Here is a 16,601-nt window from a genome sequence, read left to right on the forward strand (position 1 = left end):
GTGCCGTCAAATATCATTACAAATACATTTGGTAATGCTAATGGTGCTGTCAAATGTATCATGCTGATGTTTGGGTCAATACAAAGCTCATGGGCTCAGTGGGTTAACAGTTTTAGGAGGTAGGTCTGTTCACTGCCAATAAGCTCAAAAAAAATTACTTTATCATTTAAAAAAATGATCACCCTGGATCTTCATCAGGCATGCAGATCTACCTCCTAAAACTGTCTGACACTTGTCTGGCAACTGCAAAAAAATGTTTTTGCATGTGCGCACCCTACCCAAAAACTATGTCAGTGGGTTAACCCAATAAACTGTGTACAAGAACTGGACGAGGCATCCAGACCAGGACCATGCATGAATTGTATTATATGTGGACGCGACCAGTCCCAAATATGGGTGCAATTGTATCCAATGATACTGAATTGAGGGGATACCGTAGGTTCTGTTCTGAAGTGCAACAATGGCCGGGGGTGGGACTAGACCCGGAAGCCGGAAGAAAATGGCCAATTCCCATTCATCTCTATGGGAGACTTGAGCCAATGCATCTCCTTGACAATTCTTGCCGAGTCTACTCTATTTCGGGCAAGCGGTAATTTCCTGTCCGTTTCAAATAAGCCAAATATTATTTTTGGGCTGACCCTTTATTTCAGAGAGCTATTTAAATTGTTTAAATGACCAATGAGCATTGTTCGTTGGCTTGATTGTCAACTGTCAGTCAAACGCAACCACCATCTGGTTCTTAGCATTGCTGAGGAATAAATGCAGACATTTAGGCCGGAAGAATCCTCGCAGATCAGTCACGGATGCTTCAAAACTGTTGAATGGAATACAATAGAAGAATGCTGTCCATGTATATATGTCAGTGATTGTACCAGATGATATAAAATCCTGCCCCCAAGGTATTTAGCCACGGAAAGTCATGCCAGGTCTGCCAACCACGCTCATAATAATTTGTAAATTTACACTTTTTGCACCTTAATTTGTGAGAGAGGCTTCCTGGAGAAAGGAAGCAAGTGGGGAGAGAGAGACAGCGAAGGCCCGGCAAAGGAGCCAGGCTGGAATGGAACCCAGGTCACCGGTGTAGCAGTGCAGTGCCCTACCGCTTCAGCCACGGCAGGGCCAGTGTTCACCATGTTAACGTGACACATGGATTGCTAGTCATATGATGGCACCTAAATGTGGAGCAACCAGTCGGACTAACCTTTCCCGAGACAATCTTCTCATAGATCTGGATGGGCTGGTCTGCAAAGAATGGTGGGTAGCCGGCAGCCATCTCATAAATAAGAACGCCCAAAGCCCACCAGTCTACCGCTTTGTTGTAACCCTGGAGATAGAGAGAAAACAGTTTAGGTCAGATGTGATACCAACATGCAGTTTAACATCATAATATTTCACAAGAGTTGAATTACACCCTTTCATGACATTAACAGGGTGTCTAACAGGTTTGACCAGGTAAAAATGAAGACATTAAGACTTTTTTTTTTTTTTTAAAAGAAAGGATCAAATTGCAAGATCATTCACATGAAATTAAAACACAAAAATCAATTGGTTATTATCAGTTCCTTCATTCGATCTGTATGATTGGCGGTTAGCTATTGTCCTTAACACCCAAAATGACCTCAGCCTTCAGAGTAGAACACAGCTTGAATGCCAGGTGATGAAGATTGACTGGATTCTCTAGTGGTGCTAGTGGCGGTGGTAGTAACAGGGTAATAAAATGCTATTTGAGGCTGCCGATTTTTTGGATGATGGAATGATGAATGATGGAATGATTCCTCTCTAAAATTAAGTTCTGCAAATCTAAGACATTGGATTGAAAGTGTAAGACAAAATAATACTTTTTCCTTATTTATTGTATTTAAAAAAAAAAGAAAACAAATGTAATACATTTTAAGACCTTCTACGGACCTGTAAGACACCCTGCATGAATCAGCAAGCGATGCGGATGGTAAGCAGGATACCGGTACTCACTTTGCTAAGGATGATTTCAGGGGCCAGGTACTCTGGGGTGCCGCACAGTGTCCAGGTCCTACCCTTCACTCGCTTTGCAAAGCCAAAATCCGTTACCTGTGGAAACAACAAAGCTTAAAAATCATATGCGGATTCCCTAGGAATCTTGTACGTTACATTACACTTATCTGATGCTTTTATCCAAACGGACAACGGATTGAATCCAGGTCATTGCAACGTATTTAGGTGCCTCGCTCAAGGACATTTCAACCAAGAATGGCAGTGTAGGACATTCTTCATATGGGTTACCTAAACAACAACGCCCTAACCCAGTGGTTCTTAACCTGGGGTGCAGGCACCCCCTGGAGAGAATTCAGGGGGTGCACGGAATTTTGTTTGGAAGCAGAATTTTGGTCACAACCTCAACACAAACATTTTAATTATGCCAAATCAAGACCAAATGAAAACATGGTTTGGTCCCCATGTAAAGTCATTAAAGTATAGATTAATGTCTAAAGCTAGAATCATTGTAATTAATCACTCAAATCATTTTTTAGTGCGTATGCACGCGTAGACGCTTGGGTTGGGAGTGCACGGCTTGTCTTGGGCACTGGTTAGGGGTGTTTCAAGGAAAAAAAGGTTAAGAACCACTGCCCTAACCATTAGCCCGCCCATGGCTAACCATAATGACCATGTATTGAAAGGCCAAGAAGCAGTTAACAATCCTAGTCTTCGTAATGAATTCCTTTGTATCCTTTTTTAAAAAACCAAATTGGTCATTCTAGTTCTAGATTTGTCAAAGTTTACTCATCATATCATCTAAAGGGCATAGGAAAAACACATGAGGAAATATGAGTACAAATTCTGGAGGTTTGAGGTGCAATGTGAGATTGTGGCCAACATAGGTATTGATATAACAATAAGTAAAATCTTGCACATTTATGGCATGGCGTTGTGGGGATGAGTTTCATGTGTGCACACTAAAAACAATTTGTGGCAAAACACATAGAAGTGACTTCCGTTACTCCAAAACGGCATCTGGCCATGCTGCACATATGATCTAAGAAGGCTTTTTTATTTTAGTGTGATCTTGGTGGTCTACAAGTATCGTTGAGGCTCATCTACATGCAGATGTGTCAAAAGTACTGGTGCAGAACTGGTGTAGTTTTTCAAATCATTATTTTTACTTCTGCTTAACATCTACGACATACAATCTTACTCAAGCCTTACTGGTCAATGTGTTTTGAGTCTCACATTTGTGTAGCCTTGCTGGTCTATTGAGTATATTTTGAGGCTCCCTTGTATGTAATTTTAGTAATCTTTCGAGTATAGACCCCTTTAGTGTTTGTACACAGCTGTGACATAATCGGGCTGCGTGTGCATTGTTGGAGCAGAATCAACTATGTACCGCACATTTGGAAAGAATCTAGCTAGGTGTTTTTTTACGAAATAAGACAATGGATGTTCACTGATGATGGATGATAACTTCCGATATGAAGTTGGCGCCACAGACACAGGTATTCCTGATGGTGTTCTCAGTCCAGTCGGTACTTTAAATTTCTTGTCCACAAACATCTCCTATGCCTCTGGAACAGCCTATTCCCTCTCTGAATAGCGCAACAAGTGTACTTTTTAGGCTCTCCATTTCTTATATACAAGTTGTGGTCGATATGGTCGAAAGGTTCAGTAAACATCAATGTTAACTTCCATCAGAGTCCTCGTCATTGCATCAGGTTCAACTACTGGTTGCAAATTAATTAGAACTAGCCTACAGTTGACTGCAGTAGGCGCAGTGATCATTAATCTGTTGGATAGTCAATGGCGCATTTTGCCGTCCGGAATCCTCAAGTGGATATATACTACAGTAGCCCAACGTGTAAGTCACCTTAGCTATAGCCTACTTTGTTCTCTGTCATATTTGCTTAAGTCGTGTTCATTCCATTCAAGTTGGTCAGAGTAAAGAGACCGAGGTCAGTTGCTTGCGTTAACGTGAAGAGGGAGAGAGAGGGGGAGAGAAGTGCAGCTGACGGACCTGAAGTGTCATCAGCTGATGTGCGTTACAGTGTTCCAATGCCTTTCAGTTGGCAATGTAATGTTGTTCCTGTGGATGTCTCTATTGTGAAGCCAAGAGGGTTTCCACTCTGTGCCACTGCATTGCGATAGATAGCCTATAACATGTTCATTTTAAAAATGATGAGAATGTATTTATCCGAGTCCTGATCGGGGAGGTACACCCGATTCCGATCGAGTCGCACACCACGTGATCGGGGCCGATTTCCGATCACGTGATCGGATCGGGACGTCCCTATATACAACAGTACATGCTTCAGAACAGCAGGTCTTCTCTCTTTAGGGTCTGCACTGTCTGTTTGTATGCGTGTGTGTGTGCTTGAGCCAACAATGCGTGCGCAGTCAGTGAGGACGTAACTTCTAAAGGGGTCAATTATGTGGAGGCTCACCTGTATGTAGCCCTGCTGGTCTATGAGCAGGTTTTCAGGCTTCAGGTCTCGATAGATGAGGTCGAGCGAGTGGAGGTACTCGAAGGTGAGGACGATCTGGGCGGCGTAGAAGCGGGCATGTGGCTCACTGTGGACACAAACAGGCAGCAAACAGGCTTCAGAACACAGGGAAGAGGACAGCACAAAATACCTGACCAGTTTCCCACAAACCTTAAAGTGATACTGTCCCATTTTTGGAAATAAGCTTATTTTACACCTCCCCTTGAGTTAAATAATAGGCTTTTACCTTTCTCCTGTATTCACAACCGTTTTCTAGTTATGGCAGTGCACATTTTACCTCCGAGCTAACAGTTAACATTGAGCCCTATGAGACCAGTTAGCCGCGAACTGGTCTCATAGGACTCAATGTTAACTGCTAGCATGGGGGTAAAATTTGCACTGCCATACCCAGAGAACGGTCGAAAGTACAGAAGAACGGTAAAAGCCTATTATTTAACTCAAGGGGAAGTGTAAAATAAGCTTATTTCCAAAAATGGGACAGTATCCCTTTAAAGGTGCATCATGTAAGATGGTGGCGCAGGGTGGCCAAAGAAGATATTGCAACTAGGGCTGTAACAATATTGTATCGAACCGAGAAATCGTGATACACAGTCACAATACTGTATCGCGATACAAGGAGGCAGTATCGTGATTCGCCCTTTCAAAGTTTTGTTACCCTTCAGGCCAGAAAACAACCACATGATGACGTGATTGTGCTTCCAAGCTTCAGATCATCCTCATTATTACATTTTAACTTTTTAAAATTATTAGTAGCCTATTGTAACTTATTCTACCTATAAACTTTCATAGTTTTTAGTCATAATTTTTTTTAGTTGAGAGTATCATTACAGCCCTAATTGCAACAGGGTTCCCATTCTAATTCAGATATAAAATTCCATGATTTGACTTTTGACTTTCCAGACCCAAAAAACTGAATTTCCATGACCACTTCCATAAAAGAAATTACGTTAAAAAGTTTTAAAAAGTGTGAAAACTGAATATTATCTTCACCCCTAGAGTCTACACCCAGCCATCGCCAGACTTCGGTGTGCTCATTGCATTCTAGGAAAACCAAACCGTCTCTGGCAAAGCGTTGTAGTATAACCAGTAAGAAACTATCTTATGCACCAAACAAAAAAACGTTTTGCTTCTACACAACTGTTAAGGAAATTCCATGATATTCCATGATTGCATGCAAAATGGTAAAATTCCATGACTTTCCATGACTGGAAAAATGTTTATGAAATTCCATGATATTCCAGAAATTCCATGACCCGTGGGAACCCTGTTGCAACTATGCAGCTCATTGAAACTGTGCTGTCTATTGCTAAATTTGATCTTTCCATTAATATTTTCTGAATAATAAACCAATATTTACTAGTATGACCAAAGCACAGTACGTTTTGCAGCTAAAAATGTCTACTGGAAATTAAAAATGGCAGACTATGAAGAAGAAGAAGAAGAAGAAGAAGAAGAAGAAGAAGAAGAAGAAGGTAACATTTGTGAATGAGCAGCATGGATTCTGGTAATGAACGACAAAACTATTACACAGTGCACCTTTAAGAATCTTGGGTTGCAGTGGAGAGTTATTCCAAGAACATGGTTGGGTGAACAAACCTGGATTATAGATATGGCTAGAAACACGAGCATCATTACAGGACTGCAACTGACAAAAAGGAGGAGGTTTTTTGAGATGAGAATTAGGATTAGGAATGGAAGTTTGGTAAGACGCCAGCATTCCAACATGTCTGTGCAATGATTTGTGGTTTACAAACAATACAGAGGGAGAAGCTCAACATGTTGCAGGTGTTCATCTCCGCAAATCCCCGTGCCTTGCACTCACATAGTTTAGTAACTCCCTCCCGACAGCCATCTTTACTAGTCTGGTCTAGTCCCAACACAATTCAACACCATGGCTTTGGATAACCGGCACCATTTACACAGCACATTGGATTTAAGTGGACTAAAGGATTTTTAAGTGACTAAAGGCAACTGTAGCTACAAGGTGCTTCTTACAATCCCTGAAGCAATGTAGCCTGACTATCGCCAGCCCAAATCACTAGTGAGATCTCAAGACATCTATTCATTTTCCTCACAGAATAGGTCAGGTATGGTTAACAATTGTCCCCAAATATCTGTCATAATGTGCATAGTTAGTTACTCACTCAAATACCAAGTCAAATGCCATTCTTCTTTTAAAATAAACATCTGATCTTAACTATTTTAGAATACTGATCAGGGTACTATTCCATGAACAAGGTTAAGTGATAAACCTGGTCAAGTTAACCTACAGGAAGTGGTACACCTGCTAATATATAGTCCACATGTGTGATTTCGCCAAGAGACTCCAGGCTCTTCTGTTAGATGATTTACCATTACCTCAGGGTTAATTTAACCTGGTTTACTACTTAGCCAGCTTCTTGAAACACTCCCCAGGACACTCTCCAACCGTTGGCCAATCGCTGCCCCTAAATTGTCAAGGATCATGATATTGAGGAGCTTAGAAATAGCAACTTTGATCGCCACGAGTCAAACAATTAACTCACAACAATAATCTTTATCTTTTTTTCTGAATCTTGTAGTATGCAGTCAGCATTACTTGTTCTTGTGAGATTGTTTGGCAACACACAGTGGTTCCCAAAATCTTACCACCGGGGGCGCCCATTTCCACTCAAACCCATACATATGTAACACAGGACAACTAGCAGAGTGTGGCACAGGGACGCAGGAAGTGGGGTGCTCCGAGTGCTGCAGCACCCCCCCTACTGGACAACAGACGCAGCTGCATCACTTGTGTATTACCCTAAATTCAGACATAGTTTTTTCTCATTATTATTCTAAAATAAAAACACAAAATATGAATATTTTCTACTTTTTTAATACTTAAAAGTAGTTTGAAATGTGAATGCAATTTTGGTTTGAAATGAGTAAACTTTTAGACCCCAACCAGACCGGAACAGTGGTGTAGAACGGTGCAGCCAGTGACGCGGCGGGAGAGACGTTTGTTTTGTTTAGCTTGTGGTGTCAAGGTAGTAATAAAAGTGGTATTAACAGCGATATGTTGGCTTGGGCATGCATCAACATACACGGTCTTAAACCCATTGGAGGAGCTAACTTGTTGTGAAGAGAAGTCTCATCACTTTGGTGATCAAAAACGGACCAACTAAGCAAGGAATTAGGTGAATTTAAAGTGTGACGGAAGAAGGGAATGTCACCAAAATTGTGCATCGTGTCAGGTAAGAAGTGACTTTTGTTTCTTGCGGTGGAGATTGGATTCGTAGTAGCACATTGGTAGGCTAGGTCTTGCCTATTGCTGGTGAAGTCTATCTTAGCCTCGGAGTTGGCTATGGGGTGAATCTATAGCACAGCCGATGGTGTGCGTGGCTTGTCTATCATAACTGTTGCCAAAGTTGAATTGCCGCGGTGTGAAATGGCTGTGCTATTGTTAGATGTTTTGGACTTTTGTAGTGGTGGCGATTTGTTCCTTTTGCCTCTTGCTGCTGATTTGACCACCGTTAAGCGGCACCTTTAGTCCGTCTTAAATAACATGGCCTACGTCAAATGCAAACTAAAGGTGGCTTTCACACTCTCCCTGTATCAATAGCCAACAATGGCACGAGCTGCTTTGGCGCTTAGCCTACTTCTCTCGCCGATCACAGCACAAACTCTTTGGCCGTCAGAGTGTAATCACATTCGGGAAGCAGTAGGCCTATGCCTGTCTGTGTGTGCGTGCGTGCTTTTGTGCGCGGGCGGGGAGACAGGGCAGGGGTCCTGATCGTATGCATCTTGAGATACACAGTCGCAATTGCAAGAAAATCTAAATTGTTTGAAAGCCCGGTCACCTCTCTGACAAGTGCATCGCATAGCCTAGTAGGCATTTCTACTAATTTCACACATTGTAGACTGCCCATAGAGAAGAGAGAAACTGTCACGGCAGTGCGATTTGCTCTTGAACACGCCCTCACCTCCACATTAGGTGCGCGTTTCCCTTCCGCAAGAAGAACTTAATAATTTTGAAGTGAAATGTTAAACAAAAAAAAAGGTAAAATCTAGTCATCCTTGGTTAGGCTACATAAAACATGAAGAAGTTAGTCAGATGGGATTCGCCATTCTTCATCCTAAAATTGATTAGAATGCAGGAAATTGCATCTAAAAAACACATTTTTTTTGGGAGAGGACTCCCAGACCCTCCGCTGACCACAGCACCCCCTGGTCCAAATGAGTTCCTGCGTCCCTGGTGTGGCATGGAATGTTAGTAAACCTCCCTCCCAAAGGCTCATACAGTATCAGTAGCGCTGAGCTATCGGACTGGTTCTTCAGCTCAGCGGTATTGTGCTGTGCCTCCCATACCCGAACTATTGTGTTGACTGGGAGGTGGCGAGTTCGAGACCCACGGGCGACAGACTGTGTGGGAACACCTCAGTCACACAGTGTTTATCATGGTGTTTAATGTAAACCACCTCTCCTCTTCGCAACCCCACTCTTAATTTCTCCAAAAGGGTCATAAATCTACACAAGATTTATATAAGTAGTAAGGAGTATAAAAGGTGAATACAAATGGTTCACAATTTGTATTGTGCCCATGTACTGTATATGTGGCATCCCTAGTGGTTACACACCGAAAACAGCAAACACAAAAATCATGTATTGCATTGTCATAATAAAAAACTAGCATAGCATCCAATCAACAGTATAGTATTTCAAAATAATGGCAAAAGCTGAAACCTTGCATCTCCCACAATCTTAGCATAGATAAGCGGTCAAAAAAAGCTCATCTCACCTGAAGCGTCCGATTCTCCTTAAGTGAGAGAACATCTCTCCGCCGGGGACGTACTCCATCACCATGTACAGGTTTGTGTTGTCCTGCACAGAGCACAACAGCAGCCACATTAGCTACCAGATAGGCTACAGAAAACACGTAGTAAGCCCATGTCTGGAGGCACTACTAGCCTTTTACATTTCATTACACTAAGTATAATAACAATACGGAGCCATATTATCCACTGGATATTCCTGGATATACGCAACCAATCAGTACAATAAGTACTAGGAATAATAAATAGGATGCTGTTCACAATGATTTGTCAGCCCATCTTAATTGGTTTTCACCACACCATCCCAGGGATTACATTCGCTGCTGCTATGGGGCATGTATACATAGGTCTATACATAGGTTTTTCATTTACAAGCATTCATGTTGTGAGGAGGGACAAGATGCTAAGCAGCCAACCACGTGAGCTCTTTTTTTTTTTAAACAACAGCAGTGTCCAACAATCAGAGGTTGAGCAGTGCACAGCCAGGGTCGCGCAGCTGCCAGGGATTGTTAACCAACGGTAAACCCATGTATATTTCTAGGCTAGCTTGTACATTGCTACACAGCTGACGTACCTTGAAGGAGTGCTCCAACCGCACTAGGAAAGGGAAACTGACGGCCTGCAGGATGCGCTTCTCGTTCAGTGTGTGCTCTATCTGTTTGAGCTTTACCACCTGGAACACACACACACACACACACACACACACACACACACACACACACACACACACACACACACACACACTTCAGTTAGAAAGAGTTGGTGCTGTTGGCCCAAACGGGTCCTGGAGTACATCAAAGCCACAGGCGTCTCTGGGGGGGTTGCCGAGGCCTGAGCCCGGTGTGAGTGAGTGGAGGAGCTCCAGCTCCAGCGCACCTTCTGTTTGTCGAGTATCTTCATGGCGAAGTGCTGGCCCGACTCTTTGTGCCGTACCAGCATGACTCTTCCAAAGGAGCCCGTCCCCAGGGTCTTCAACCGCTCAAAGTGGTCCAGAGCCGCGGTGTTCTGTTCAAAGGTTTCAGAGAAGAAGTAGAATACTTAAAAGGTGCTCTGTGTAATATTTTTAGTAGTTTATTTCCAGAATTCATGCTGCCCATTCACGTATGTTACCTTTTTCAGGAATATTTACCACAACCATCAAATTGTAAGTATTCATTATGACAGGGAAAGTGGCCCTTTTCATACATGAAAAGAGGAATCTTTTCCATTGTCCGCCATTATGAATTTACAGAAATAGACATTTTTAGCTGCAAAACTTACTGTGCTTTGGTCATACTAGTGAACATTACACTTAGTAAGTATTCATGAAAAGCTTTATTTGGCAATAAGCAGCACAGGTTCAATGAGCAGCACAGTTGCAATACCTACTCTGACCACCATCTTACACAATGCACCTTTAGGATTTTATTTCTAGCATCAGATGGCATTGTATTGTGATAACATTAGGAACGCATTCAATTTTTTTCCCAAAATGACCCATGGAAAGAATAAAGAAGACACAAAAAGACATTCAGAGCCCACTGCTCCATTAGGAAAGATGTGTTTTGCCATGTCGTACCCTTGTCAAATCAAAACCACATACGGCAACTTAATTAAGGAAAGGAATCTCTCAGAATGAAATGCACTCTTCACTCTTTACACATAAGAAGTTTACAAAATTTACAAGGACACAAGTATGGTGAATGTGTTCTTATGGAATTACTGGGATGGCCTGCTGTTGCAGCTTATGTCCAGAAGGAGGCACAAGGCCCCTCAGACAACAATAATTCACTGGCAGCACAAAGGTGAAACCAAGGTGACACATACCAGGGTCTGGGCTGATCCCATGTACAAATCCAGGAGTGCATTCCCTGAGTGCGTGAGAAGCCATATTGTGTGTGTGCGTGCGTGTGCGCGTGCGTGTGCGCGCGCGCGCGTGCGTGTGTGTGTGTGCGTGTGTGCGTGTGCGTACTGCTGTGTGTATACATGTGTGTGTACGTGTGCGTGTGTAACCTGTACATAGAGGTTACTGCTGTGTGTGTAACCTGTACATAGAGGGTACTACTGTGTGTGTACTCTGTAAGTAGAGGGTTACTGGTGTGTGTGTGTGTGTGTGTGTGTGTGTGTGTGTGTGTGTGTGTGTGTGTGTGTGTGTGTGTGTGTGTGTGTGTGTGTGTGTGTGGTGCTGACTGTACCTGTGCTGGGTTCTCCCATTTCCTCAGGAAGTCTTCTTTGGCTTTGGCGAGGAACTCCTTCACTGTAGGGAGAAGAGTAGGGAACAGTGTCACACAAACACATCTTCACTACTTTATCCAGATGTCACCACGCCATGTTTGAGGTTTTTCACTGCAACGTGCATATTTTCTAACTCGTCTAAGCCTTACGTTTTTCTGTCCCATTACATTTCATTATCAACACATAGTTTCTACAACACTTCTCAAGATGTCCATCACAGGAGAATTTTATTTGCTCGAAAAGATGAGGAGTCCAAACTTGAAATCCTTTTTTCTTTTTTTTAATTCCATGACAGGATTACGTTTCAACCATTGTCATGGAATTAAAAAAAATAAGAAAAAAGGATTTTACTCATTCCAAACTTTAAGTCAGCCTTTTCCTGTGATGTGCACAATCTTCACCCCTAAACTATTTGTTTGAAAAGTGTCTTTTCATAGTGATTTTAATACACACGACTAAATGAAAAGCGGTAAATAACCTTGGCTACTTTCCTAGAGAACGCCAGGCCATTCAGATGGCAATTTCACCGCAGCATACATGTTCCCTTTCTGGCGTTTGCCTAAAAAGCTACCACTTTCACCTCCAACACAAATGCTTCCTCTTGCCCTTCAAACGTGGAAGTCACAAGAAAGGAAGTCGACAGGGATGTGCCTTATTATGTCACTTCCTTTACGGATTAGAAAATGAATAATGGAAGTGGCAACAGGCAAGTGAAGATTGTGTGTCTGGTCATCTCATCTCATTGCCCACCCACTCTCATCCTCCCATTTCCCATAAACACAGCCAGCTCGTAAGAATACAGAGAGAGAGAGAGAGAGAGAGAGAGAGAGAGAGAGAGAGAGAGAGAGAGAGAGAGAGAGAGAGAGAGAGAGAGAGAGAGAGACAGACAGACAGAGAGAGAGAGAGAGAGAGAGAGAGAGAGAGAGAGAACTTTTCATGTCTGTTTTAGAGAGTGAATTCGCTCCACTCGCGGTGCTTCCTAGAAATGCAGAGGTTTGTGCCGCGCTTCTAAGAAGTGGGTTTGCCTGCAAGCTAGGCTGCTCACAGATCAATCACATGTGGAACTCTTTACACTGCCAAGGCCAGGTTTGTTACACAGCTTCTGTTTGTTAGGAATGCACAATACGGCCACTAACCATAAAATGTGACAAACTATAACATGGTATGACTCATATACGCAGATAATACGCATATCGTCTGTTTGAATGAAGTGCTGTAAAACAATTTTGGCATGTCCGTTCAAATATCACAATGTTGATGCAGAATCTATTCTTAGATGTTTGATGGTCGCAATAACACTTAATATTTAAACGCACCAAACATCTGGACGAAGGGCAGAGTAGACAAAGCTACATTTGGAAGATTACACCACTCACTTACACCTACTAAGCCATAACTTCACATCCTACTAATCCACACTCCATCTTCAAACATGGGGAAAGTGGTGTTCTTTGTTTATGAAGTCTCAGCACATTTATAAAGCCTTGCAACATTTCAGCCATACCATGATTGTTGGAACATTTGAATTTTGGAAAGAAATTGCAACGTTAGGCCTTGTGCTCCCAAAAGGATCAGAGAATGTTACAAACCCCAACTCCGATGAAGTTGGGACGTTTGGTAAACAGTGAATAAAATCAAAATGCTATCATTTTCAAAACATTCAATCTATTCATTAGATGGAGAATAGTGAAAAGACAACATATTAAGTGTTAAAACCGAGAAAAAATATTGTTTTGGGGGACATATGTACTCATTTCTAATTTGATAAATCCAACACGTCTCAAAAGAGTTGGGACGGGGATCAGTGAAATTTAGTAAACATCCAAATAAGATAAAACATCAAAGAAGAACATTTCAAAATGAATTGTACTGACGGACAATATAGGTGTCCAGGTATAAGATCATCACAGAGAGGCTGAGTCACTCAGAATTAAAGATGCAAAGGGAATAATTACCATAGTTATTACATACATTTTTGAATTCCCTTTGATTTACCACGATTGAGTGTATATAAGACATATTTTTGTTTATAAAATCATTGTATAGGTTCATGACATCATGAAATATATATTGGCTGTAGTCTCACTCTAATTCCTGGAGTGCTAGAGCTATTGAAAATTTACCATATTAAGAATGCTTAATGCATGAAAATGATACAGGGGTGTAACATTCTCCTAAGCACCTGAGCTCACTTGAAATAGACCCAGAAGACATGGGAAACTGTCCTTTGCTTACAGAAGTCAGCAGAAGTTGTAGAAGTCCATTCTTTTTGACAATAATAGAGCATTGCACATCCTGTGCTACAGTAAAAATGGACCATCCAACTTGTGTTAGTGCTAGCTTCAAAAGTCAGCCTCCATGATGGCATGCGGGTGCAGTAGTGCATTGGTTAAGATGTTCTCACTCATCTGTAGAGTTAAATACAGTGCTGAATGGTATAAATGGGTTTTAAACAGCATGAAAAGCCACTCATGCATTATATTTTGAAGGGAGATCTTCGATTACTGCCACATAGTAAGGTCAAATTGCATTCTCTACTATGTTTTAACAGTTTGGCTCCATCATAAGGACCAGCAGGTGATAAAATGGTGGGTTTTTGGTCAAGACCTGTCACACTGTAAGCACTACAGAAAGGAAAACATTGCAAAACATGACAAGGAAGACACCCACCATTTAAGCTGGTGAAATCATGTCCAAGATAGGAATTAACACTGTTTTTTATATAAAATCATCTCATCGGTTAATGTATTTAACTGTTAAGTGTTGTCTTTTGTTTTGTTTTTAGTCTTCCTCGACATTTGCTGCCATTTATTGTCCCCGTCCCAACTCTTTTGAGACGTGTTGGATTTATCAAATTAGAAATGAGTACATATGTCCCCAAAACAATATTTTTTCTCAGTTTTAACACTTAATATGTTGTCTTTTCACTATTCTCCATCTAATGAATAGATTGAATGTTTTGAAAATGATAGCATTTTGATTTTATTCACTGTTTAGCAAACGTCCCAACTTCATCGGAGTTGGGGTTTGTAGACTGAACCATAGAAAAAAAAGTAGTTACCACCAACCAATCAGGAATTATAAAAAAAGAAAAGCAAAAGTAAAGAATGCTTCCATGCACAGCCAGTTTGTTGGGCCGGTGGCTCTTATCAGCTAAGCTACTCCTCCTAGCACAGGGCTGCTTTCCACACCAGTGAGAGATGCGTGTTGACAGCAGCCCGGTGTTACATAGCACACACACACAAACGATCACACACACACACACACACAAACGATTACACACACACTCAGGCGTGCACACAGCCCCTGCTTCCTGGTGAAACTGGAGCATAGCTACTGGTCGATTGATCGCCCAGGCCCCGACCACAGCGTCCACTCTTACACAAGACCCACGCGCGCACAGAGAGAGAGAGAGAGAGAGAGAGAGAGAGAGAGACCCAAATAGCTCAGATGAGTAGACAAGAAACAGGGCTTCACAACACACACACACACACACACACACACACACACACACACACACACACACACACACACACACAGTCACATGCAGCCTCATATGCGGTGCTCTTATCTTTATTGAGCCAATCGCTCTGTGGGAACATCCAGATTGCATCAGGCCCTTCCTCATTCCTGACTAGCAGAGCTATTCTAATGCAGCACACAAACACACACACACACACACACACACACAGCGAGCCTGCATGCACACACACACACACACACACACACACACACACACACACACACACACACACACACACACAAGTACACATGCACAGCGCGAGTGTGTGTGTGAGAGAAATGGAGAGGCCAAGAGTGCATGTGTAACAGAGACACGGTGAGAAATACTGAGGTGAAGTTAGCTGGGGGTAGTGGGGGCGTAGTAATGAAGGACTTGCTAGGTGTTGTACAGCCCAACCTGCCTGCCAATCTTATCTCACTCTGATCCAGCACAGCTTGCTAACACTCAAAGTTACTGTTTTTACACCAGTACACTTTTATTGTATAACATTTGTTTTTGAAGCGGCAATAAAATTTTAGGATCTTAGGTTACAGATTGTTTTCCTTCAGTATCAAAAAGTGATTGTATTATCAAAGCAGTGCTGATCATGTTTTTTTTTTTTTACGCATACAAAAGGGGGAACATTCATCATCGATAACATTTTTCGTTTCAGTAGGAGATCTCACAATATTTTAACAGATTTTGCCTCTACATCTCCAGGCCCCCTGTGGTCTCAGCTACTGCAGGATGGCCTCTGCTACGCCCTGCCCTACGCCCTGACCCACTCTTTACACAAGCACGGGGACCCAGCCGTTTACAAACCCAAGCTCAGGGACCCAGCCGTTTACAAACCCAAGCACGGGGACCCAGCCGTTTACAAACACAGGCTCAGAGACCCAGCCATTTACAAACCAGTCAGTCGTCAGTCACCTTCTCAACAACAGAACAATGTTTAGGGCTAATAAAGACATCTATGGGCCAACTACTGAACACACAGTGCGCAGATGCATAATGTATATAAATAGGTCCGCATTTCCTGCCGAGAAGAACCACAAGATGTTTCCTCCGAGCCTGTTGACCCTTTGGGTTCAACACAAGCCTACTGGGCCCGTTAGGAGTCCAAACCAAAACAAAACAAACTGGTAGTGTGGCGGCTGCACTCTGGGATGCTAGTGGCTGCTGCGACTGCACTGCCTGGCCTGCTCATTAGAGTGTTTATGTTGCCCTGCTCCATGGTGACCACCCTGGAGAGGAAGTGAAGCGCCCTGGTCCCGTTCCCGCTCCCGTTTCCCAGCCCCTTACCCCACTCCAGCAGGGCCGTGGGACAGTCGGGGCTCCCGCTCCCGCTCCCGCCCTTGCCTCCAACGCCGTCGCCCGCTCCAGAAGACGAAGAGACAGAGGCAGACTCCCTGGCCTCGCGGGACTCTCGCGGTTCGCGTTGGTCCCTGGAATAGTCTTTGGGCTCTTTGGGTTCTTTCGGCTCTCGTGGCTCTTTGGGTTCTTTGGGCTCTTTGGGTTCTTTCAGCTCCCGTGGCTCTTTGGGTTCTCGCGGTTCCCTGGGCTCCCGGCCCTCCTTTGGCTCGCGTCCTTCTCGAGGTTCCCGGGACTCACGCTTCCCGCCGT

General features: G+C 42.9%; 1 protein-coding gene across 1 annotated transcript in view; it reads right to left on the reverse strand.

Annotated features, from left to right (window-relative positions):
* prkacaa (protein kinase, cAMP-dependent, catalytic, alpha, genome duplicate a) overlaps positions 1 to 16,601 on the reverse strand; it is a 34,133-nt gene that overhangs the window by 5,744 nt on the left and 11,788 nt on the right. The window contains exons 2-8 of the mRNA XM_063220764.1: positions 11,437 to 11,498; positions 10,139 to 10,267; positions 9,837 to 9,935; positions 9,229 to 9,311; positions 4,410 to 4,536; positions 1,972 to 2,067; positions 1,202 to 1,324 (exon numbers count right to left, since the gene is read on the reverse strand). Of these exons, the coding sequence (XP_063076834.1) occupies positions 1,202 to 1,324; positions 1,972 to 2,067; positions 4,410 to 4,536; positions 9,229 to 9,311; positions 9,837 to 9,935; positions 10,139 to 10,267; positions 11,437 to 11,498 (719 nt within the window). The remainder of the gene's footprint in view (positions 1 to 1,201; positions 1,325 to 1,971; positions 2,068 to 4,409; positions 4,537 to 9,228; positions 9,312 to 9,836; positions 9,936 to 10,138; positions 10,268 to 11,436; positions 11,499 to 16,601) is intronic.

Source organism: Engraulis encrasicolus, chromosome 2 (genome assembly GCF_034702125.1).
Source record: "Engraulis encrasicolus isolate BLACKSEA-1 chromosome 2, IST_EnEncr_1.0, whole genome shotgun sequence".
In the NCBI taxonomy this organism is placed as follows: Eukaryota; Metazoa; Chordata; class Actinopteri; order Clupeiformes; family Engraulidae; genus Engraulis; species Engraulis encrasicolus.